The sequence below is a fragment of the Hemicordylus capensis genome, chromosome 5, assembly GCF_027244095.1.
Source record: "Hemicordylus capensis ecotype Gifberg chromosome 5, rHemCap1.1.pri, whole genome shotgun sequence".
Classification (NCBI taxonomy): Eukaryota; Metazoa; Chordata; class Lepidosauria; order Squamata; family Cordylidae; genus Hemicordylus; species Hemicordylus capensis.
The window spans coordinates 38,054,909-38,081,155 of record NC_069661.1 but is presented as its reverse complement, the minus strand read 5'-3'; the positions used below and the strand labels follow the sequence as shown (position 1 = coordinate 38,081,155).

General features: G+C 43.9%; 1 protein-coding gene across 6 annotated transcripts in view; it reads left to right on the top strand.

The window, feature by feature from the left end:
- Positions 1-26,247, top strand: part of ELOVL6 (ELOVL fatty acid elongase 6) — a 149,704-nt gene that overhangs the window by 18,894 nt on the left and 104,563 nt on the right. For 5 of the 6 annotated variants that reach the window (XM_053258055.1, XM_053258058.1, XM_053258057.1 and 2 more), the window contains one exon: positions 1,949-2,242. In XM_053258055.1, coding sequence (XP_053114030.1) covers positions 2,154-2,242 — 89 coding nt within the window. In that variant the 5' untranslated portion in view covers positions 1,949-2,153. Of the gene's footprint in view, positions 1-1,948; positions 2,243-17,883; positions 18,001-26,247 lie in introns of those variants that run through there. The other variant, XM_053258060.1, reaches the window with a different exon arrangement.

Sequence of the window (26,247 nt, the reverse complement as noted above, 5' to 3'; positions counted from 1 at the left end):
GCTCCTCAAAACAGGAGCTGTTATATGGGACCCCACTGGGCTCCATTCTGTCACCAATGCTTTCTAATATCTACATGAAACTGCTGGGTGGGGTCATCAGGAGGTTTGGTGCTGGGTGTTAACAGTATACTGATGACACCCAAATCGACTTCTTCTTGTCATCCTCATCATCAGGAAATGGCATTCATTCTCTAAATGCCTGTCTATCAGCAGTAATGGTGTGGATGAGGGATATCAAATTGAAACTGAATCCAAGCAAGATGGAGGTGCTCATTGTAGGGGCTCAAAATCTGAGGGATGAGTTAGATCTTCCTGTGCTGGATGGGGTTACACTCTCCCAGAAGGAGCAGGTGCGCAGCTTGGGGGTACTCCTGGACCCAGGCCTCACCCTAGTATCTCAGGTGGAGGCTATGGTCAGGAGTGCTTTCTATCAGCTCTGGCTGATTTGATAGCTGCATCCTTTCCTTGAAGAGGATGACCTCAAAACAGTGGTGCATCAGCTGGTAACCTCCAGGCTTGATCATTGCAATGTGCTCTACGTGGGGCTGTCTTTGTTTGTAGCTTGGAAAATTCAGTTAGTTCAAATGAGGCAGCCAGGTTGGTCTCTGGGGCAACCCGGAGAGACCATATTTTGCCTGTTTTAAAACAGTTCCATTGGCTGCCAATACGTTTCTGGGCAAAATACAAAGTGCTGGTTATTACCTTTAAAGCCCTGAACGGCTTAGGCCCAGGCACTTAGAGAACGCCTTCCTCTGCTTGATCGCCACCACATGTTAAGGTCATCTGAGGAGGTCCATCTCCAGTTACCACTGGGGTGTCTGGGGCCGACTCAAAGGCGGGCCTTCTCTGTAGCTGCTCCTGGGCTGTGGAATGCACTCCCACTAAAAATCCATAGTTTGAGTTCATTGTTGGCTTTCAGGAGAGCCCTTAAAACCTATCTGCTTGGCCTGGCCTTCCAGGATTTTTAAATTCTTCTAACTGTTTTAATTGTTAATGGTTTTATGCTGTCCTTATATTGTTTTGTAATGATTGTTTTTAAGGGGAATGATGTATGCGTTTTGTTTTTGTTGTTGTGCACTGCCCAGAGCCATTTGGATAGGGCAGTATATAAATGTAATACATAAATAAATAAATAACCTATCAAGCTTTGAATGGCTCCAGGGTACTTAAGAGAGTGCCTTCTCTGCCATGAACCCTGCCTCCTATTAAGATCATGGGGAGGTTCACTTACAGTTGCCACTTGTCTGGTGGCAATTCATGCTGGGTCTTCTCTGAGGCTGCCCCGAGGCTTTGAAATGCACCCCGTCAAAATAAGAGCTTCTCCATCTCTCAATGCTTTTTAAAAGACTCTCAAGACACACCTGTTTTCTCAGGCGTTTAATTGATTTAAAACTGTTTAATTGTTTTACTCGGTGAAATTGTTTTAATGGTTTTATTCTGTGAATTGTTTTAAATGTTTTTTATTCTGTAAAAGTGTTGTAATTGTTTCTATTTTATTTTAATATTGTAATTTGGTAATTACAATATGTATACTACCTTGAGAGAGGGAGAGATATCAGGCAGTGAACGAATGAATGAATGAATCAAATATTCGTATTCAAATTCATCCCCAGAGTAAATCTTGCTCTGATATTAACAGCAGATGGTTTTTCCTTGGATCGGCTTTCTAAAAAGCTACTATTTTAATGTGCAAACAGTAGATAAGGCTATTAGCACCTTTCAGGATACCGGGGCAGGGCAGTGGGCATCACCATCTCATCGTAAGGAAAGTGAGCATGACAAGAAATTTCCAAGAACCAATGGACAGGCTATTTCCTTTGGGCTGCTGCAAGCCCCGGCTTTTCGCCTGGGCAGCAAAGCGAACTTTCCTTTCAACAGGAATGAATGAAGCTGAGAGGGCTGGGTGCCCGGTGAGCACTAAGACCGCAACGGCTCTTTTCCCGCCTAGGGTGGATTGCAGAAGCAGAGAGGAGGAGAGATCTCCAGACACGAGAGGAGGTTATAGGAAGAGGAGAAAAGCAATGCTACATCAAGGATATAGCTGAGAGAGACAGAGGAGAGGTGATACCTGACGAGAGCCACAGGAGAAGGTCTCTGGCAGGCAGCGTATTCATCGCCAAGCCTGGGAAAGCGCTCCCTCAAAGATCGGACCAATGAACATGTCAGTGTTGACTTTGCAAGAATACGAATTTGAAAAGCAGTTCAACGAGAATGAAGCAATTCAGTGGATGCAAGAGAACTGGTAGGTGATGATGGCTCGTGTCGACTGTTCAGGACCAGTGCGGCGGCTGCTCTCGGGGTTAGCAAGTGTGTGTGTCTCTCTATGATGAGCTCTATGGCATGGATTAGACCGAATCGGGGGAAGAACATAGAGCACCAAATGTGTTGGAGAAGGATGAGGCTTGCTCTACGTACGTATGTGCGTCTGTGGTGTGTCTGCGCGCCCCGAGTGTGCAGTTCATGTGTGGGTCTGCATATCACGCCTAGGTAATGCTTTAGACGTGAATGGGGCTAGTGTGAGGAATCCTCGCAGGCTGAACAACACCACCACTGTCAGAGGGACAGACTCCTGTTGTTTATGGCGGGATAAAATTATATAATGGAATTGAGCGGTGTTCTCTTTTATTATCGCTTTAAGAGACCGTCTGCTTTTTCCCATCTCCTCCCCATCACTCCATCTTGCATGGGGCCCTTGATCCTCCTCCGGAGTCACCTCTTTCATCTCTGCTCTCATCTCTTCCTCCTATCTCTGCCTAACTACTCCCATTTGTACTTCTGGCCTATTTCCCTCCTCTCCGGGCAAGTCCTACCTCCACCCCACCCCCCACTCCCTTTTAACTGTTACGAAGAGCCGGCGGGGGAGACCCGCCTCCAGATCAATGCAAAGACCCACTTCGGTGCAAACAAAAGCTCGACAGCATCTCTGCTGCTATTCACTTTTGTTTTATATATCTCAATGAATAAGAGCGTGGGGATATTCAGCGATTAGTTGGGAAGGGATTATTGCTTCTGCTGCCGGCAGCCTGGAGGCAAGGAGAGGCTGGAAACTTTGAGAGCAAAAGTAACTGCAATGTCGGTTACCTTCAGCATTAAGCAATACGAAGAGCACACGCTGACACAGATGCTTTAAATTTGTTTACTCCCTCGTAGTAGTCGTGTGTCTACCCGGACTACTCTAGTCTAAGCCGCCCCTAGAGTAGCCCATTATTTTACGGTGAAGCTCCCCATCTGATCCGTAGATGATAATAAATCCTAATAATTCCATTTATATCACGTTTTTATAAATAGGACAAAAGCAGCATACAATGTGAAAGGGATAAGGCATTTGTACATTAGATGTCCTTTATTCCAGGAGCAGTCTTAGGATGTCCTTGCCTTCTGAAACTTTGGTAGGGCAACGTTCTACAAGGGAAAGTCAGGCTTACCGAAAATGCATCTTTTCAGGTTGTTGATGAGAATCACAGGGAGGGGGGCAATAAATAAATAAATATCAGTCTTTCCAGGCATTGACTGGCAGCATCCCCAGATCTGACTGATTAAAGGCTGAAAGTGTATGTAACCTCAAACACACACACGCCTTTATGGGGTAACTAGTGGGAGACGGAGAGGGGAAATGAGGTGACGCTATGGCGAGGGTGGGGGTTAATTTCGAACCAGGCAGTCCCGGAACCGATTTCTGAACGCCGGGGACATGTGCATTAATAGAGGGGCGAGTGATGTCGCGCATGAGCAGAGCGCCTTCCCCACACGACAGGCTTCACCGGGCGGCGCACAACCTGAGATTAGGGGTTCTAGGTCAAAGGGTGCGACCCTTGGGCAGAGCCTGAGCCCCGGCCTCTAGAAAGGTAGCTGGGTAATGCAGAGCGGGAGAAGGGATGGAGAAGCGGAGCAGGATGGCGCCGGCCGTGGGTCCGCGGCCTGCTCCTGGGAGCTGCAGGGCGCCGCCATCCTGCTCTCTCTCAGACACACAAACACGTGCCCGCTCGCAGCCAGTTCACGCTCCCTCAGGTTTAAATCTTCCACCCTGCCACGCCTCTTCCCCCTCCCTCTCCTCCTAGGCCGGGGGCTGCTGGTCTTCTCGAGCCGCCCGAGCGAACGCGCTTGCCAAGCGGCAGATTCACCCTAGCGGACCCTGTGTGCCGCCAGATCCTTCCCTGGCCACGCAGCGTTCTCCTGCCCTTCTCTGGACAGCAGGTCGGGAGTGTGTGGGGTGGTGTCGTGGGGTCCAATAGCGGAGGAAGGAGGGCGCCGTTGCAAATTGTGGCATGCCCACGCCCTGCTCACCCTGCTAGTAGCCATGGCCGCCCCCTCCCTCGTGCAGGGTGTAGGTCAGATTGGACAGTAGGTACCCGGGTATTGCACAGCTGATTCTTGGCTACCTGTCCTGCGCCCCCCCTTCCCCCCAGTTTGGAAATCGTCTCGGATAGGCTTATCAACTAGAGAAGAAAGAGCAAACAAGAACCCTATCCGCCCCTTTTAATAGTTATGCAGAAATCAGCAGGTGGGGTTTTTCAGGGCCTGGAGCTAGACATGATCACCTGCTGATTGCTGCAGACCAGACTGCTTAAAGAGACAGCTGCAGAGGTCGGTTTAAAATAAATAAATAAACGGCAATCTAATCTGAGGTTTTTCGACATTCTCTTGATTTCCTCTCTGGTCCCCTGTGGTGAGGGTTGAGAAACTCCTGCATCTTTTCTCCTTTCTACTAAACTGAAGCAACAGAGACCCCAGGCGTACCAACTCTCTCAGGAGTGTTGAGTTTCTCCTTCTCTGCCCTTTTGTTCCGATCTGCTGTCTTGAAGCAACAGCAGCAGCAAAAACCTCAGGGTTTGTTTCCCCACCACCACCACCACTTTATCACATTTCACTTCCTCAGCAGCATTGCCAAAAAATTCACCTAGAGAAGGTAGAAAGACCCTTCTATTGTACTCCTGGCTATAGGTACTGTAAGTGGGTCAGGAGGGGAGCTGGAGAAAATACAGGACCAGAACTGCCTCTGATTGGGGCCCCAATCAGCAGGCAAGTCGGAGAGGAAACCCCATCTTGCAGAACATTTTTCCCACTTGTACTCTTACTTGAGAATGGATCACTGGTTTGGGAACTGCAATAGTGCTCCACTGAGCACTATTTATTATAGTGTTCTTTAAAACATTTATATTGTGCCTTCTAAAATTCAGTGCATAAGGCATCCACATTCTTCTCTGTGTGTACATAAGAAAGCAAAGGGTCTCTGGCCTTATATAGAGGCATGAGAATTCCTGCACTTTGTGCAATCCCTTCTCGCTACATGTTTCCCTCATGATTATTTGTAGTGCTTAATATTTTTTTTGTAAAGGGTGGTGCTGGTGCTTGGGAATAGCACACTTGCCCTGGAAGCCACTAATCTTTTAGGGAGGTTTTAGGGAGCATGGGCAGTGGCACCAAAAACATCATGGGGCTAAGCCTTCTCCCACCCTTATGCTGACTCATGCACACATCTCACTGTTCTTGGCCACTGCAGTATCTACACAGTGGTATCTAGATCCAGTTTCTGCATGACCTCCTTGGCCTCCTGAAACTGGATATATATGTGTGTCTGGAAGTTGTTTAATAACCACTTCAAAGCTTGCCAGATGGCACCTAGAGCAGCATGGGGCACAGTGGTTGCCTGTAGGCTCCTTTAGTGGAAGCCTAGTATTATCATCCCCTCTGCAAAATTAGAAATCCGTTAAGAGTTGCAGTGCTAATACCAGGATTAAGTACTACGGGGGCTTCTTCTGTCAACAGCCTGGGACAGGCATCCCCAAACTGCGGCCCTCCAGATGTTGCTGAATTACAATTCCCATCACCCCCAGCTACAATGTATTGTGGCTGGGATGATGGGAATTGTAGTCCAGCAACATCTGGAGGGCCGCAGTTTGGGGATGCCTGGCCTGGGAGCTCACCTGCTTCCCTGCTGCAAGATCCCAGGTTGCCACAGTGAATCTCTAGGTACCAGACCCACATGGGTTGGGCCAATGTCTTATCCAGTTGTGACTTGTGATGGAGAGTGATGATTGCATGAGAAACCACCATGAAACTGACTTTGTCCACATGGTCCTACAATGGGGTGGGCAAACCTAGCCCTCCAGTTGTGGTTGAACTACAACCCCCATCTTCCCGAGCCACAATAAACTGCGCCTAGGGATGATGGGAGTTGTAGTTTGACAACAGGTGGAAGGCCAAGTTTGCCCAACCCTTGTCGTAAAATACAGCTGCCCATCAAGAGGAGAGCTGCTCTTGTGGTAGCAAGCATGAATTGTCCCCTTTGCTAAGCAGGGTCCACCTGGGTTGCATTTGAATGGGAGATCGCATTGAGCATTCCTCTGAGGGGATAGGACTGCACTGGGAAGAGCATCTGCATGCAGAAGGTTCCAAGTTCCCTCCCTGGCATCTCCAAGATAGGGCTGAGAGAGATTCCTGCCTGCAACCTTGGAGAAGTCATTGCCAGTCTGTTCTCAATGTTGGATCCCCAGATCTTTTTGGACTTCAACTCCCATAATCCCCAGCCCCAGTGGCCTTTGGTTGGGGATTATGGGAGTTGAAGTCCAATAACATCTGGGGACCTACGTGGCCAGATTTGGCTTTTAAAAAGCCAAATTCTGGCTTACGGCCCATTTGGCCCACGAGTATACCCCTTAGGTTCTGGCAACTCTGCTGGGGACCCAACGTTGAGAATCCCTGGTGTAGACAATACTGAGCTAGATGGACCAATGGTCTGACTCGGTATATGGCAGCTGCCTATGTTCCTATCACTAGGAAATGGCTCCCACAACACTAAACTTAAGAAAGAGTCCAGATATCTGCCCCTCTGTGTGGTTATGGATATAATGTACCAAACTTCAAAGTGGCTACCATAAAGTTTGACACATTGTGTCTGAAACCAGAGACAAAGGTGGATGTCTGCTGCCTCTCATCGTGCAATTAAGTCCAGCTCTCTAAATCCACTTTCTGTTTTGACTTGTGAAATGATGCATTCTTCTGTTGCATCCTGTCCATCTTTTTGATGAACAGAAATGTGCTTTTTAATAGCAGCATAACAAAAACCAACAGGTCCATTTACATGTCTGGGAAAGCTTCATCTGTTAATATTTGCATTTTAGGCAGCTGTTGAAGGCCCAAAGCCCCTATCCCATTAAAGGTATCTCTGGCCTGAAAGCCTGCCCCCACCTCAGTCTTGGACATCTCTCATCTGTCCAGTGAATAATCCTTTAAAAATAAATAGGGTCTAGGCCTTTCAAAAAAAAAGCCAGGAAGTAAGCCTCTTATCTAGATGTGCTAGGGGCAAGCAATGGTTATTTTCTGGTGAGGAGACACATTCTGGAATAGTATGGTTTTACTTTCAATATTTACTATTTTGTTGATAGTGTAAAAAAAAAAGAAAAGGACAATTCTAGCAGAGAGCAGATTGGAATTCCATGCTACTACAGCAGCTTCTGAAATAGATGTTTGGGGTCTGACAGCAACACTGGGCTGAAATGAAGTACTGTATCTGTTTCTTCTTGTATCGAAGCCTATCTGGAAAATATGGTAGAGCCATTGAGAGCCAGTGTGGTGTTGTGGTTTTAGAGTAAAAGCTAGGACTGCGGAATCCCAAATATAAACCTCCCATTCAGCCATGAAACTCACTGGGTGACTCCTGTCCAATCACTTATCTCTCAGCCTAACCAACTTCACAAGGTTGCTGTGATTAGGGATGTGCACAAACAGAGGTCCATGCACTGGCCCAGCACTGTGGGGAGGGGGAGCGAGATCTTTTTTAAAAAGGAAGCAAGCATGCAGCTTCCTGTGGCAGCGGTGCTTGTCCCAAGAACCCACTGGCACGCAAATGGCGTATGCACATGGCAGAGGCCATGTGCGTGCTGGCATCATGCGCAGGGTGCTGGGGGAGAGTGCCGGTCGGTGCGTGCTGATGGCTGGGGAGAGCACTGCCAGTACAGAAGGGGTGGCGAGCGGAGGAGGAGCAGGGAAGGACCTGCTCTCCTCGGAGTTAAAAGGGCTGGGTAAGCCCTCGATTTTAAAAGGACCATGCTGCAATTCAGAGACCGAATCACGTTTCAAGAGCATTCCTATTACCACTCCTCCAGGAATCTTATGTGGAAAGAGTGTTTTGTCCCACATTAAAATAAACTGGATGGTGGAAGCCTACTTTGAATCCCTTACAATCAAAGATTCACCCCCTAGTGAACTCACCCTTCCACCTCTGGCTCTGATAGGAGCTATAGTATATGTATAAACATTTATAACACATTTTCACAGTTTTTTGGTACAATAATCTGAGGTTCATCAATACAGTATACATTTAAAAAACATAAATACTTGCAAGCAATGAATTAGTCACCTGTCCCTCTCTGTCTTTCTCTCTCTCTCTCTCCCTCCTCCAAAAGGAAAGGAAGAGAAAATTTAAGAAATAAAAAGGAAGGGAGGTGTTGCCCTGCTCGTACACTGTAAATAGGTTCAGAAACTCAGAATCTTCAAGCTTGTAATTTGTGTCCCCATCTAATTTCATTATCAACATCCATCCAATATCCCATGTGCACTTCTTTTAATGTATCCACCTCTGCATCTTTTCTATGTTCCTCTATTTATGCATCCTAACCCTATGCGTGCTTTTTCCATTTGCTTCCCTCTAGTTTTTTGCCTTTGCTTTTTACCATTTCCCATACTATTCCATCCACTTCTGCTTTCTGCTCTCTTCTTGTCTGTGGTGCCAACAGTGACTGATTGTTGCATCCATATAAACATAAAAATTTGGCTGCTTGCTTTCTTCTCTCCAGCCATTCACTTACCCACAAAGCTTTTACTACAGTTGGGTTTCCAAATGTATAGTGAGTGTGATTTCCTGTTCTCCCCAATAGTAATGGAATCATGGTTGAGGGCTGGCTCAGACTCAACAGCTAATTTTGGGTTCACTATGCTAGACAGTTCCATTCTCTTGAGACGCTTCAGCTTTCTTTGTGTAGTTTTTGTGAGTTCTTGAAAAGCATCACAAATGAAACCACATCTGAATGTTATCCTCTGCTCCCCTACAGAATGGATTGTGAGTAGGGTTAGGTTAGGAAGGGTGCTGAGGTGCCTGGTTTTGATGCTGTTGGTGTGGTTGCTTCTTTTAAGCTTCTTGGGTCTTTGTCAGCCTAGGAGTGTTGTATGTTGGTCTTCTGATGCTAAATGGAGGGGGAAGTTGAAAGAAATTCAAGCCTGTTCACACTCATGCACAACAGAAATATTTATCACCAGATGAAAACTTTCTGTTCCTCTGTACTAGTATTTATTCATGGTAGCTTTATCGCTTATATTTTAAATTGTGTCTTCCAGTGGGATTGTACTTTAGGTTCCTACACATTCTCCAAGTGCTGATCAATTCCAGACCTATGCAGCTTCAGGAAAGGAACTCTTCCAGCTGCTTTTTGCTGCGTTGTGATCGTGGTTTAAGGAAAATATATTGGTTGCTGCAATAATGTACAGACCTGCTGGGTTGTGTTTGGTGGTTCTGATTCTGTGAAGTCTGATTATACATCCTGGGCATCTGCAGGACCTTTTCCGGAGTGGGGATGGAGCAAAGGCTTCAATCCAATACCCACTTACTTGGGAGTAAGCCCCATTGAATTCATTGGTTGCCCACCCCTGATCTAAAGGTATGATTTGTAACGGTGTATTTTCAGCCAGGCTATGCTGGGCTTATTTATTGAATGACCTTGCAGAGGTCGTACAACTGCCTCTGTTTCTCTTGCTGTAATATGAGGATAATAATGTGTGCCCCGAAGAGAATTAATTACTTAATATTTCTGGAATGCTCTGGGAACATGTAAAATGCAGAATGTGGTGTTGCATATTAATAATAAGCCACAACAACCATCATTATAAAGATCCCCTGGGTGCCTTAATTTGCTGCAGAAGTTTACCTGCTGGGATCTCAATAATGTTCAGCTCCCACTATCTAGGCTCATGGGGGAAATCGTCGCTTCCACACTGCTTCCTTCCAGCTCCAGATATTGGATCAGCTGTGTGTCGGCTTCAGTTTCTAACTCTGTGTATTTTGTTAAAAGGCTCTAGTGAATCAAGTCCTCAAGTTTAATTTTAAAATGTTTTAGGATGGTATAGAAAATGGAATGGAGCCAAGGCTCCAGAGATGTTCACTAAAAGATCTCTCTTTTTGGAAGAAGATTCTTAGCCAGAGATCTACTTCACCAGTGAAACAATTGATATTTGTTATTAATGATTCTGGGCTTAAGAGTGCATACTTGTGAGGCTATAGCAGAGATGATCTGTACTGATAGGGGCTGCTCTGTAAGTGTATCTTTGGGAGGAGCTGTAACTCAGTTGCTGAGCACAAGTCTTGGATTCAAAGGTCTTGGATGAGAACTTTAGTTTTATTGCTGTTTTCAATTGGGTATTTGTTGTATCTATGATATTTTATTATAGATTGGGTTTTATTTCTTGTCAGCTGCCTTCAGGCCTCATTTTGGTGGAAAGGTGAGGTGGCAAAATATTTTATGTAAGTATTTTACATAAACCAGTTAAAGTGTGTAACAATCTCATATTCTTAAAAAAAAAATCACATTAACAAAGGATTTCGATTATGGCAAAATCATCTAGTTTTTGTCTTTCAGTTTCTGAAGGGCCAGATTAGGTTGCTTTAAGAGCTGGATCCTCAGGCTGTGGGCTACCCGTCACTGGAGTTTAATGTAGGAAAAGGTAACAACTGTTGAAATGACAGATTGCTGATATCGTAGTTACTGCTGTAATCCAGCACATAGTTAGGCAAAATTAACTTCCAGAGAAGTTGATGTGAGTTAAGGTCTCCATGCCTATGTGTTGTGTTAAGGCTAAAATCATGAATCTCCATAGCCCTGAGTGGGTATTTCAAGCAAAGTGCAAGACCGCCCACTTTCTAATTGTTGAATCACAACTTTGAATGTCAAATCATCTTGTGTACAATATCATACAAGCTGGTAAAAAGAGCCACCTCTCTTTCTCCCACTCCCCCAGGTTGCTATCATTCCAAGGGATTAGGGGGCCTGAGCCTACTGTCTTGCTAATGGACAAAACCATGATTTGATCCTGGTTCAACAAACTAGACGTAAAACAAACAATGATTCCCTAAATATTTTTACCAACATTTCATCCCACTTCTATGTACATTATGGTTATTAAGTTAGTGAAAGTAAAAGCTTTTCTTCTTCTTGTGCATGAGAGAAAAGGAGTGGGGGGAACATGAGATCAAGTGACTCTCTGAGTTTCATTCATATACCCCCAAACCATTATCACTCCATACCTGTTCTTATGGGGAGATGATAATCCTGTAAATCACAAGCGAACTCCCTCCCTCCAAGACCCACTAGTATTCCCTCTGACTTGAATAGATCCAGTTTTGGTATGCTAATCTTGTCTTGCCTTTAAGTAAAGTTGTGCCTTCAAGTAGGTGTTGAGTAGTGTTGAATACTGGTGACCACAGAGCTCTGTGGTTTTCTTTGGTAGAATACAGGAAGGGTTTACCATTGCCATCTCCCATGTAGTATGAGAATGATGCCTTTCAGCATCTTTCTATATGGCTGCTGCCCAATAGAGGTGCTTCCCTTAGTCTGGGAAACATACCAGTGGGGATTTGAACTGGCAACCTTCTGCTTGTAAGTCAAGCATTTCCCTGTTGAATTACAACTCCCATAATCTTCAGCCACTATGGCCAATGGCATATTGTGGCTGGGGAAGATGGTGGTTGTAATCCAACAACATCTGCAGGCTCAAGGTTGAGAGCCCCTGTTCTAGAAGGGGAGGAAATGTCAACTGGCAGGAGAACTTCAAATGCTTCTGAAACTACCACTACCCACAGAGGCATGGCAGGAAGGGTGGAAAGAAATAAACTTTGCCTACACCACTATGGGAAACACCTATATTGGGCACAGTGATATAGGAAGATGCTGAAAGGCATCATCTTATACTGTGCAGGAGATGGCAATGGTAAACCCCTCCTGTATTCTACCAAAGAGAACCACAGGGCTCTGTGGGCACCAGGAGTCGACACCGACTTGACAGTGCAACTTTACTTTACATCACCATGAATAAGAATAAACTGCCTCAGAGCAGGTGAATAATTTTTTTTTGTAAGTGAATAAATTTCTTGGCTTCACTTATAAGACTGAGTTAGCCCCTGTTGACCTGACCACAGTTGTGATGTTTTGATTAGGATAGATCCAACAGCCCTCAAATGTCTGATAACTGAGGTATAGCTGGGTGTTGTTAGAATATTGGTAACGTTAGGTCTAATGACACTTTACTCAAAAACTACAGATTATCTCACTCATTGGCTTCATAAGTGGGACTCCCAGTCCATAGAGCTGAGACAATGTCCCCATTGACTATCCTCTGGGTCTTATTGGATAGGAAGGATTGAAACCAGTGGTGAGCAAGTTCATATGATCATTAGTCCATCCAGCCTGGTATCTTCTGTTCTGAGTGGCAACAGCTCTCCAGGACCTCAGGCCTAGGGGTTTTCCCATCTTTTGCTACCTGATCATTTTACATGGTGAAGATGGGAGTTGAACTCAGGCCCTTCTACATGCAAAACATTTGCTCCATCACTAAGTCTATTCCATGATGCTCTCACAGAGAACTGGAGATATTAGAGAACAATGTGCAGTTCGCAAAACTGGTGAGAGGTCCAACAAGATCAGTAGAGCTGTATCATTTCTGTCACGATGAAGATCATCCACTGAGGCTATTTCCATGCCATATCTAGGCCAGAAGCCAAACTGAAATAGATCCAGGTAGGATGTGTCATCAAGGAGTTGACACCTGGAGTTGCCCTGCCAACCTCATGCGCCATCACTTTTTCCCCAAGAGAGAAAGATTGCCCACAGGTCTAATGTTGGCTAAATCCTCCTTTCAGAGGAGAAGAAGGAAGGTAATAGGTTCTCAGAACAATTAATATTATATCTCAGGAGCCTGCCTACCTGAAAGTCCACACTATAAGCATCAATAAGCATATTTATGCCCTTGAGGAAAGATGAGGCCAAAAATGTGTTGGACAGACATAAGTGGACTGTTCAATCAGTACTTTTTGTTCTTGGTACCTGAGGCTTCACCTCCTTCCTCACTCCCCACTATTTGTCTTGATGCTGCCCACCCCTGTTTCTCCACCTAAGTTCTCCTCGTACAATTTCCATATCTTAAAAGAGTGAGTCACTAACCCTTTCCAAAAAAATGAAGTATTGTAGTTTATCCTGCTTCAAGGAGGAAAGAGAGTTATCGTTTTGGCCAGAAGCCAGCTAGCAAGATGGGCACAGGTCCATAGTGTACGTGGTGTCCTTCTTGTCACAAGGTTGCCTGGTGGCATCTTCCAGGGAAACCAGAGCCAAGTCATCCAAGCAGTTGTGACAAGCCAGTGGCAAAGTCTTTGTGCCTCATCTAAATGTCAGTCAGTTGGTTGACTGAGATTTACTTCTGAACAAAGTTTGAACGAAATGGTGAAGAGACATAATCCAAATTGGGTTGGATTATGCACATGAGGCAGCTATGTCGAAATCCCAACTCCACTGACAAGCTCTTTGGATAGCCTTGGGGGAGTCACAATCGGTCAGCATGGCCACACATACAAGGTGACTGTGAGGATAAAGGAAGAGCTGAACAAGCTAAGGCTCGTGCCGTGAAAGCCCTTTATATGCCAAAAAGTGCTGGAGAAGTAATTTTTTTAAAGTTTCATTGTAGTGAAACTTGAAGTGATTACAGGTTGTGCTAGTGGAGAACATTAGGGTCAATAATGTTCCAGTCTTGTAATCTTGAGACCAGTGACATTGATATTAAAGTGAAACATAACAGAAGTTAATGCAGTTGCAAAAACAACAACAACAACAAAAAACCACGCACACACAAACTAGCCAAAAGTACAATCCACCTCTGTCCATAAATACAATCACTGTTATTGTTCAGCAAAGTTTTGATCAAACTCCTACTGACACCAGTGGACATATATTAATGAGAGTTGGTTGTGCCCTAAACCTTTCTCATGGACTATATTGCCTGGCTACTGGATAGGGTGATTAGAACAACTGGCCCTATCCATCCCGGCACAGCATCCCTCCAGTGGCTGTTGCTGGTGTCTATCTTATGTTTCTTTTTAAGAGTGAGCTCTTTGGGGACAGGCTGCCATATACATAAACACACACACAACCTGCCTTTGGGAACTTTTGTTGAAAAGCGGTATAGAAATATTTGTATTATTTATGTTGAAGGTATAAAAACCCTATCCTGCCAAGAACTTGCACTATGAAGTAGTGGTTTTCCAACTTTGCATTGTGAGGAAATCCTTTCGGTGTCAACCTACCTATGAGGGACCCCTGCATGTCTGCTGTGGAATCCTTGTACAATGTATTGGATTCTGGGACATCATACAGAGCATACACTCAGTCCACAAAGCACACCGGCTGGGCTTTTTAGGCCTTACTGACACCCAGCATGAACTGTGGGCATACTCTGGAGCATATCCAGTGGTTCCTGAAGCTGTGCACTGCAGTAGTGGTAGAGTCACTTGCCCTGTTCAGACGTGGGGTGGTGGTGATGAATGCTGTACTCATGTACAGCATCCCAGAGGGCAACTGGAACTCCCGCCCCCAGTGCTGATGCACCTAGAACCCTCCCCCTCCCTGTGCTCATCACAGTTGCAGTGAAGAGCACTGAAGAGGCAACTAGAGGCAACTGCCATAAGACTGATGGTGGCTGTTTCTGTGATTGGAAGGCTGGGGCACCAGAGAGCAAAATTTTGTCAATACTTAAATTGGTTAGGAATCTATTGTTGACATCTTTTACTTACAAAACATATGGAATGTCTTCTAAATCAAGCGAAGCCTGGTCAGAACCCAGTGGAATAAGCATCAGCTTCTTCCAAACAAGAATACATAGTCATCTGATTGAACTTCTGTGCTGCATATCCTAACTGCTGCAGAATGTTTTCCCACCCTGGTCTGTCCTGCTCCCATTTATGTATGCTTTTCTCTTCTTTGCATTCTTGACCTACCATATCAATCTATCCCACGTATTTACAAACAGGCTGGAAACATATTAGTTTCTAGAGGAAGAAAGTGGGGTGTGGGCCAAAACAGATTAGGGGTGTGTGTGTGTGTGTGTGTGTGTGTGTGTGTGTGTGTGTGTGTGTGTTATGAACAATTCTATTAATTTGTTAATCTGTGTCTGATACAGCAAAATCTCCAACTTTGGTCTTTTTGCTCAGATCTTGAGGATCAGACTGCTTCAAAAATTCAGGGCAAGGATGTAGTTAGTGAACTCCGAGGAAAGTGTATACCTCAACAGCATGACTGCTTTGTATATAGGAATTCTCCAAATGAATTTAAAAAGCAAAACAATCCTATTTATCAGCATTTGCTTTAGGCAATCCATTCTGAAAGCTATATTCCAATATCTGTGATCCCATGTGACTTAGAATAATGCACTGAACAGTGTGGAGTATTGTATTGGACCTGGTATATTCCAAACTTTTTCATATTCACATTCCTTTAATGGACTGTAATGAAAAACCACAGGGCTCTGTGGGCACCAGGAGTCAAAATCTACTTGACGGCACACTTTACCTTTAATGTACAATCCCACAGACCCTCCACCTCTATTATTTTGAATTAACTAAGGATGGTTTTTGGATGGGGAATGTTGGCAATCCTTTACTGCCTTGGTAGTAGCATCTAATTTTGTGTTAGAAGATGGCCTTATCTAGTTGGGATAAGGATGGTGCTTGACAAATGAGTCATTAAGTGGATTTCCTCTCTAGACATTTATAAAAATTTAAATGGGTATAAAATTGATATAATCATTATGACTTCCTCTCAAGGATCCTGGAAATAGTAATTTGATGAGGGTACTGAAAATTCTCATGTTAGAAATCCCTAGCTCATCTTGCAGAACTTCAGTTCCTAAACTTCCCGGGGAGAGAGCATAACTATTAAACCAATTTAAGTCTGTGGTATAGATATGCTCCTTTACATCCTACATTAACCACAAATGTCTAACTGAACAAATGTAAGCCCTGCCCTTAATAAACATTCCTGCCTTTTCTCAAATTCTTGCCTGTAGTGCATTCTTACAGCTGTGTCTTCTAGAACTGTCACCTCTAAAGCATATCTACCAGTTACTCTCTTACTGTGGGCCAAACTACACATTGCTGAAATCCCATTACTATGAGGGGGAAATGGAGGCTAAGTTGTAGCCTCCTTAAATTCTGTGAGGAAGTTTCTCCAAATTTATTTCTCTGTATTTATATGATGCAATAGATCAGACTATAGTCACCTTAAGTGGCGCAGCGGGGAAATGCTGGACTAACAAGCGGAAGGTTGCCAGTTCGAATCCCCACTGGTACTATATTGGGCAGCAGTGATATAGGAAGATGCTGAAATGCATCATCACATACAGCGTGGGAGGAGGCAATGGTAATTCTACCAAATACCCTCCTGTATTCTACCAAAAGAAAACCACAGGGCTCTGTGGGCGCCAGGAGTCAAAATCGACTTGACGGCACACTTTACCTTAGATCAGACTAGTATACAGTCCATTCTGATTATTAAAGCCACAAACAGCCCGGATATCTAGGTTACTTTAATATGATATTGGGGCATTACTTTAATGATCCAAAATTTGATTGGATCCTGTTCTGATCTAGTGCATCAGTTTGCTTGTGCACAGGAGGGTGCCCGTATTGTATCGCCCCAGTAGTGTGGCAAGTAAGCTGCCCCAGCTGAGGCATGTGATTATACAGTGGCAAGGTAGGGCACCTGGCCAGGAGGGGGGATGTGTGCACCCCCACTTCTCTCTGCTTGATTTGGCAGGTCCTATTTGACGTATGGGGCAAACCAGCCCTTTGTGATACTGCTTTTGACTGGCTCCACTCCAGCGTGTCTCAGTTTGTTATCTCAACAAGATAACAAACTGTTATCTCAGTTTGCTAGGCAAATTTCCAATGCCTCCTTCTCATCCCTTTATTTGATAACCTGTGCTAAGTGGGCAAAGAGGCACCTTTTAAAAGTAGCAGCTCTTCTATTTATTTCTATTTACGAAGGACAACTATCCCTGCTTAAGCCAGCACAGCATCTGTCTGGTGACTGTTGCTGGTGTCTGGCTTAAGCAATTTTTATAGGTTATGAACTCCTTTGGGACAGACAGTGAACCACTTTTTCATATCTTTGGCTATGTAAAAAGCTTTGAGGAGTTTTGTTGTTGAAGAAAAGCCATGCACACATATTTTAAAATAATAATAAACAACACTCTTCTCCTGTGTTGTGTCTGCTTTAGATTACAAGTATAGAGGAAGGGACACTATTTGGTTTCCTCCATATATGAAATGCCTGATTGTTATAGGTGCTTAATAAATACTAGTGTTGGCAGGCAAGATTTGGACTGCAGGCTGAGTATTGCTTATAGGCCAGTAGGTAGTTCATATAATTAGTCCAACAGCTTCCTTCCACCTCCACTTTTTTGGTCTCTTTTGAGTTGACCATACATATTTTAGTCATGCATTTGATCGGACTGTTCCTATTGTAGAAAGTTAACTCTATACAGTTTGCATAGTGTAAACTTACAGACTGAGTGATCAGATGGGACTGTGAACTGTGATTCACTGGCAGCTGCGGAAGTATCACAAATTGGTCGGTGACTGTAAAATCTGCAAGAAAAGAAATCACTGAGCAAGCAGCAACATCCCACTCTCTCCACAAATAAAAGGAAAGTCTGTCAAGTTTATGCTATCAGCAGTAAATGACAGTTACTCCCCTTGTTATTGTCCAGCCAGTAATCGTCATCTTCTGATGTCTGCTGATATAGGGCTCACCAATCGGAAAGCAAGAGGCCTGTGCTGACTATTCAGAGATTGTGAGGTTATGTCATCAGAAGGTTTGCCTGAAATGCCATCAAAACTTCACTCTTCTGCTTGTGGAACCACTGCACAGCATTCGGCACGGCTTTCCCTTGAGAAAGTTGGTTTCACTGGTAAATTAGCCTTTTTAAAAAGACCAGCTTTGTTTTTTGATTTCCTGATAGTTCTGAAACGGCCTAGTTTTGTTTTGAGCTTAGTACATATCTGATAGTTTTAAAAAAATGCTCTCATTTAGCATCAGATCAGAAGTACAGTGAAGGACGAAACAAAAAACCTCTCTATATTGGTATGAAAACAGGCTTTAAATAAATGTACCACAATGTGTTTTCTCAGGAAAGCTGCTCCATAGCATTTTCAAAAGCAGTTTTTTATCCACTGTATGGTGCATCCCACAGTACCCTGTTTAATGAAAATCTATTTTGCCAATCAACAGCTGACATTTCAGATCTTCTAAACTGGCCACCTATAGACAGATAGGGAGCATTTCTAAGGTAAACAGTAAATGAAAGTTGCTGGTAATGCACCCAGAAATTGGAAGACAATTGGGTAAATGAGTGTTTCAGACAATTTTGAAATGAGTGTTTCAGACAAAATGAGTGTTTCAGACTCTGTGTATGTGCAGAATCACTCTCATGTATTTCTTACATGGTATAACTTCCTATAATTATGAATTCAGTGGCATGAGGGGCATGGAACTAAATCAGGATACAGAGCTTCAGAACTATAGCATTTGTGGTTCAATGTAATCTGTAGATATAAATGCTGTCTGTCTACAGTCATTACTATAAAGATTCAAATGGTCGTCTGGGTATCTCTTTAGTTCTGCAAATGGTATAATACTTTGGGAAGGATTTTGAACTTAATCACAAAGCGGCTGACCTGTCCCACAGTGTAACATGGGCACTTCTGCACTGACCACACACAGCTGCAGGTGTCTAAAACACATCTGCACATTGCTGCACAAGAGGGCTTTACCGCTACTGCTTACCATTGTAAGCACGTTGCGATGTGACTTGCACTGCGAATAATGCAGGTTGCATCAAAAGGTGTGATTACATAACAGTGAGTACAGGTGGCCCTGGCCCTTGTTATTCTTGGTCCCGGCAATCACGAATTGTTTATCCATGGCTGGGCAATGGAGACCTGACCTCACTGGATGCGGTATTTAAAAGGGTTAAAATTCATCTATCTGCAGTTCCTGAGTGGCCAGAAATGACCTCCAAGTCATTTCCTGGGTGGTCACCATTTTGCTCAAATAAGTCATTTTGTAAATGGTGTGTGTGTGTGTGGGGGGGGAATCAACCCCCCCCCATTATTTTTCACAGAAAATTGGTGGAATTCTGAGTTTTGGGAGGCATTGCTGGACATGAGTACTTTATTTCTGCTTTCTAATTGCGTTTTTTGTCCTCCAGGAAAAGTGTTCTCATTTTTCTTCATCTGTGTGTGGAGTGAGTTTTGTTCTGGGCAACAGTATCAAGGCAGTGTGTGTGCACATGCATTCAGAGTGGGGCCTTCCTGATTCAACCTGAGCAGGATCTAAAATTAACTGAGCAGACATCAGAACATGTGTGAGCGTGCGTACATATGTGCATGGCCTTAGAGGGAACAGTGTCCAGTAACCTAATCCCTCAATTGCCAGTGACTTAAGGTCTCATCCACCGTTTTGTTATCTGCGGTTGTAGCTGAGAACGGAACCTCTGCAGATAGCGAGAACCACCTGTAGTAGCAAAACAGCCTTGTTGTTCACCACATGAATATGTGCTCTAGATGCTCATGATGACGCAGGTGGCTCAGAACTGCCCACATTACACTGTGGGACATATTGGCCACTAAATCTTTGTTGTCATTGTAGTCTTTATTATTGATGAGATCACAATCTAGTTTGCTTCTATTTGGTTCATTTCTACCCCACTGTTCCTTCCTTTGTGTTGGTTCTGAGCTCTCTGGGTGAAACCCCAAAGGCAAGTGAAACCCCAGAGAGCTGCTGACATTCAGAATAGATAATCTGGGCTAGAGTCCAGACCATTCAGACTGAGTAATTGTCAGTGGTAGAGCATTTGCTTTGCATGCAGGAGATCCCAGGTTCAGCCCTTGGGTTGGGCTGGAAAAGATTCCTGTCTGAAACCTTGGAGAACTGCTTCCAGTCAGTGTAGACAATACTAAGCTAGATGGACCAATCTAGGTCTCACTTGGGATAAGATTGCTTTCTATGCTCCTGTGTCTGACTCTGCATGTACACTGGATTCAGGCTAAGTTAGTCATGCCTAACTTGTCTTATTTATGCTTTGTCATGACTAACTTAAAGTAAAGCAAAGTTACTTTACTTTAAAATCAGCAGGAGTCGGTGTTGTCTCCTGGTGCCTACACAGCCATGTGGTTTTCTTTGGTAGAATACAGGAAGGGTTTACCATTGCCATCTCCTGTGCAGTGTGAGATGATGCCTTTCAGCGTCTTCCTATATCGCTGCTGCCCAATATAGGTGTTTCCCATAGTCTGGGAAACATACCAGCAGGGATTCGAACCAGCAACCTCTTGCTCTCTAGCTAGGCAAGTTACTTCCCCGGTGCACCATTAGGTGGCTCATGATTAACTTAAGTCCCATTAATTTTGGTCTGGATCCTGGCCAGTAACAGTTTGTTAGGACATTGGACGTCAGCTGATGGCCCAGATTGCACTCTAACCTGAGGTGGGTGGCACCAGCACCACCATTTTTGTTTCTCTAGGATTTTTTTAAGTGGAAGAAAAAGATGAAAAAGGTACAAAAGCTGAGAGTGGGACAATGACAGGCAGATGTGTATAGTTAATAAAAAATAAAAAAAGTGATCCTGTTTAAAAGTGGGTCCAAATCTAAGAGGTTTGAAGGCCCCAGTAGTGGGCTAGAGTATTTAAACATAGCATTGTCTATTCATCCTTAACTTCTGAAAGGGAGCAGGTGGTCACTTCCTGCATGATCTTTAAGAAAAGTGACATGAGTAGATATGGCAGGCAATTGCAGCGAGTTTCTAAAAGAGAAACTAAGTACAAACACGGAAGTAACTACAGTGTTAAGAAAGCTTCAGTTGTCTGGGAGGGAGGTACAAGCAGCCCCTCCTTTCAGTATCTTATCTCTAAAGATAACGGGTCACATACTGACTACTACAATTAGTCTCATTGTTTTCAATAGGAGCTTAAGTTATTCCTGACTAACCTGATTTCTGACTTTCTGATTTCAATGGACTAACAAGTCAGTATGTGATCCAATGAATATTATGGGTGTTCTCAAAGACTGCTTCGAATAAGCAGAAAGCCAATGTGTCTTAGTGACCATGTAATGGGTTTGGACCTGGATGCTTTGGGTAGATCACATTTTTTCTTATTTATAAACTTCCAGGTGGCCTTGGGCAAGTTTTTCTCAGGGAGGAGAGCTGGCATGAATTGTCCCCTTTGCTAAGCAGGGTCCACCCTGGTTTGCATTTAAATGGGAGACTATATGTATGAGCACTGTAAGATATTCCCCTTACGGGATGTGGCCACTCTGGGAAGAGCACTTTCATGCTTGCATGCAGAAGGTTCCAAGTTCCCTCCTGGCATCTCTAAGATAGGACTGAGAGAGACTCCCCCTGCAATCTTGGAGAAGCTGCTGCCAGTCTGTGTAAACTATGTTGAGCTAGATGGACCGAGGGTCTAACTCAGTAAAAGGCAGCTTGCTATGTTCCTAAATTATTTTAATCCCCATTCCCTAAAGTGAGAATACTAAAAGGATATTTTGGCTTGGTTCAGACATCACTTTCCAGTCCTCCAGAGCATGACTTGGAGAGTTGGGTGTGCAGTAAGCTCATGCACTCACTTTCCCCCACTTTTCCCCTCTCAGATGCTGTTTCCATTCTCTTTCTGGTTTCCTGCACCATGATATAGTTTGCCATGAAATCTCAGTTGGGCAAACCATGGCTAATGCTGGTATACCAGCCGTGGGTTTCCAAGCCATCGTTCGGAAGTTAGTGCTAAATAATAACTGCCAGATTTGGATATCACAGCAAACTGTGACTAAAGCAATCTAGAAATGGAGGAGAAAATCTGTGCATGGGACGGGGGAAAGGGAATACATAGGTTTATGGCACATTTTTAATCTGCCAAACTATAGTTTGGAGGCAGGGACGTAGCAAGGTTAGAGTGGGCCCAGAAACAAGATTTTAAAATGGGCCCCTCACTGATATACACAAACACACTTCACAATATATAGTGCACTCACACTCGCATCCATATTATGAATACGGTGAATATCTAGTTCACATTGAATCTAGTTTTTTTACTCTCTGCTACTGCCGATCTCCAAGAGACGCGACATAATTCCTAGGGGGTGCAACATAGATGGGTGGAGAGTCATGTGACGTGCCTCTGGGGGGGCCCTCAAGGCAGTGGGGCCCCCAAACGACTGTCTCCCCTTGTCTAATGATAGTTACGCCCCTGTTTGGAGGATTGTCTTAAATTTATTGAGGAGTCCTCTTCCCCCCACCCCCCTCTGGCCTGTCACTTTCTATCGCACAAGGTAGTTGTGAGGATTAATGAAGGGAAAATGGTCCAGCATTTTGCTTGTTCAAAGTGCTCTCTAAATTATTGATGGTAGATAATAAAACTCTTTTTGAAAAATAATATTTTGGTGACTGGGATTGTCTTTTGATCTACACAGTGTGGAGGAGCAAATTGAAAGAGCCATTGATCCACGGGGGGCAGGGGAGAATGCATTTATTCTGAAGACATCTTGTTCTTCTCCTTTGATGATGAGATGTAACTGAAAGTGGCCCAGGAGCTGGTTTGTCACAGCCAATCCAGGCTAGAAAGCTTTGGCGTGGATAGGGTGGGGTGCAGCGTATTCATTCCTCTCCTTTTGGTTGTGCACCCCCAGCCTCCTCAAACAAGGCAAACAGTCCTTACTGCCCAACACTCCATGTTTTTATGCGGGTGCAAAAGGATACTAATACAACACTGGAAGGACAAATTTGCTCCTGAATTACAACTTTGGATTACTGATATGTGTTGTTTGCCAGCATTTGAACTGGTTTCCCCCCCTCCATCGGCAGGGTAAAGAAGAGGAATTCTTAGGAGTTTGGTCAACCTTTTAAAAAACCGTTGTTTTTTGACATAGAAGTCAAATATCCTTTTTTAAAAGCCGCCCAGAGATGTAAGTTTGGGCGGGGAATACATTTAATAAATAAATAAATAAGAAAGAAACAGTTATATTTACACGTATCGTTATCATGCTTGTTTATGTTTATATATTGTAACCTTATTGCAATAAAGGGAAGAAGAAAAGAAAACGACAGTCTACTCTAGAGTCTACTCAAGCATGGATTACGGAGGCAAGATTCTTGATAAGAGCTTTTGGTGAATTGGTCCTAGGCTATGTTTCCAAAATTCAGGTCTCTTTTCAATGACAAATGGGGGAGGCAAAGCATAGAGATCATTCACATTACCTCATGCCACGGCTGGGGAGATGGCAGGCACTCACTTGCCTTCCCCGGCAGATGGGTGACAACCCTTTTGCCTTTGCTGTGTCGTGTACCCACATGAGTGGTGGCGCAGTGGAGGCAAATGCTGGGAGCGGGATGAGGATGTCTTCCTGCATCCCAGAGAGAGCCGTGCCTGCAGCGCAGTGGCTGCTCTCATTACAGCAGCCACTGCACTTGGCGCAGCTACTCCTTCCCCTGCTAGCTCACTGCCCCAAATGGCAGCGGGTTAGGGGGAATCTTCTACCCGGCCATGATCGACCCAATGACCTCATGCTAAGGTAGAACCAACGATAAAACACCGGGTGGAAGAACAGGGCTACCATTGGCCGGAGCAGCTGGGAGCAGAGGGCTCCTGGCACTCTTGGTGACATGAGCTGCCTGGGTTACCCCAGGTAGCTCATGTTACGAAAATACCCTTATAGAGTTTTAAACAGAATGAGCATTTATTTTACAGGAGTGTGTATATGGAGGTTATTTTCCCAGTATGCTGCAGCATACGATACTAAAAAACTACATGAAAACTAGCTTTACGTATTCTAGGGCATAAATCACAATGAAGAAGCATTAATGCAGAAAATACGTATCTGTTAAAAATGATCCTCGGTCAGCAAAGCATCAACCCCCTGCTAAATTGGCAAAGAGGCACCTTTTACCATGGTGATTCTCTTTATTTAGAAAGGGGAGAGTAACTGGCCCTATCGACCCTCAGCACAGTACTTCCAGTGACTGTTGTTGGTGTCTGTCTTATGTTTCTTTTAGATTGTGACCCCTTTGGGGACAGGGATCCATCTTATTTATTTATTATTTCTCTATGTAAACCACCCTGAGCCATTTTTGGAAGGGCGGTATAGAAATTGAATTATTATTATTATTATTATTTCTTGTTTACACAGTCAAGACAGGTGTTATTGACTGGTTTGTTTTATCCAGACATCGAGTCCTTCCCAAGGACCTGGGATGGCTGAATTTTATTGTCAATTGTTATAGATATCATCGCAGAATATAGGCTGTTCCCAGTAAAGCTGCTTTTTGTAATTGGCTGATGGTGATTTCTGTGGCCCCTATGGTGTTGAGGTGCTCTTCAAGGTCTTTTGGAACTGCACCCAGGGCGCCAATTACCACTGGGATTATTTTGGTTTTTTTCTGCCACAGCCTTTCAATTTCAATTTGTAGATCTTTGTATTTTGGGATTTTTTTCTATTTCTTTTTCTTCTATTCTGCTATCCCCTGGTATTGCTATGTCGATTATTTTGACTTGTTTTTCTTTCTTCTCAACTATAGTTATATCTGGTGTATTGTGTGGCAGATGTTTGTCTGTTTGTAGTCGGAAGTCCCATAATATTTTTACATCTTCATTTTCTTCAACTTTTTCAGTTTTATGGTCCCACCAATTCTTGGCTACAGGTATCTTGTATTTTTTGCAGATGTTCCAGTGTATCATTCCTGCTACCTTGTCATGCCTTTGTTTGTAGTCAGTCTGTGCAATCTTCCTACAACAGCTGATCAGGTGGTCCACTGTTTCATCTGCTTCTTTACAAAGGCGGCACTTGCTGTTTGTTGTGGATTTTTCTACTTTTGCTCTTATTGCATTTGTTCTTAGTGCCTGTTCTTGTGCAGCCAGTATTAAACCCTCTGTTTCTTTCTTCAAGTTGCCATTCTTAAGCCATTGCCAGGTCTTGGTGATGTCTGATTTTCCACTTATATTGTGCAAATATTGACCATGCAGGGGCTTATTTCTCCATTTTTTTGCTCGGTTCTTGATTTGTTCTTTCTTGTAGGCCTGCTTTGTTTCATTGGTGTTGAATAGTTTCTCGTTATTGACCATTTTAAGTGCATCTTCTTCACTGTCCTTGAGATATTCTTCAAGGCCTCTTTTCTCCTCCTCTACTGTTTGATGGACTTGCAGCATTCCTCTTCCACCTGACCTGCAAGGGAGGTAGAGCCTATCGACATCACTGCGGGGGTGCAGAGCATGACTGATGGTCATGATTTTCCTGGTCTTACGATCTAACGTCTCTAGCTCTGCCTGGGTCCAGTCTATCATTCCTGGAGTGTATCTGATAATAGGTATAGCCCAGGTGTTTATGGCTTGTATGGTGTTCCTGCCATTGAGTTTGGACTTGAGGATTTTTCTAACTCTCCTGATGTATTCACTTCCCATTTTTTCTTTTAACTTCAGTGTGTGCAATGTTATCAGCCTGGAGAATGCCCAAGTATTTGTAATGTTCTTTCTCTTCCAGGTTCTTGATCTTGCTTCCATTGGGCAGTTCTATTCCTTCTGTTTTTGTTATTTTCCCTCGTTTCATTATTAATGCAGCACACTTGTCTAGTCCAAACTCCATTCCTATATCGCTACTGAATATACAGACAGTGTTTAGCAGTGATTCGATTTCTGACTGGGACTTTCCATACAACGTCAGATCGTACATGTACAGCAGATGGTTGATTTTACTGGATGTTTTAGATGTTTGGTATCCGAGGCCTGTTTTGTTTAGTATTTGTGAAAGTGGTGTCATGGCGATTACAAACAACAGAGGGGATAGTGAGTCCCCTTGGAAAATGCCTCTTCTAATGCTAACTTTTCTAAGTGCCTCGCCATTGATTGTTAACTGTGTACTCCACATGCTCATTGCTTTTTTAAATAAATATCTGAATGTTTTTGCTGACACCACTTGTTTCTAAACATTTTAGTATCCATGTGTGAGGCAATGAATCGAAGGCTTTCTTGTAGTCAATCCATGCAACACTTAGATTTGTTTTTCTTCTCTTGCAGTTTTCTAAAATCATTTTGTCAATCAGCAGCTGGTCTTTTGTGCCTCTGGTGTTCGGGCAATTTCCTTTCTGTTCAACTGGAAGCTGTTTGTTAGTTAATAA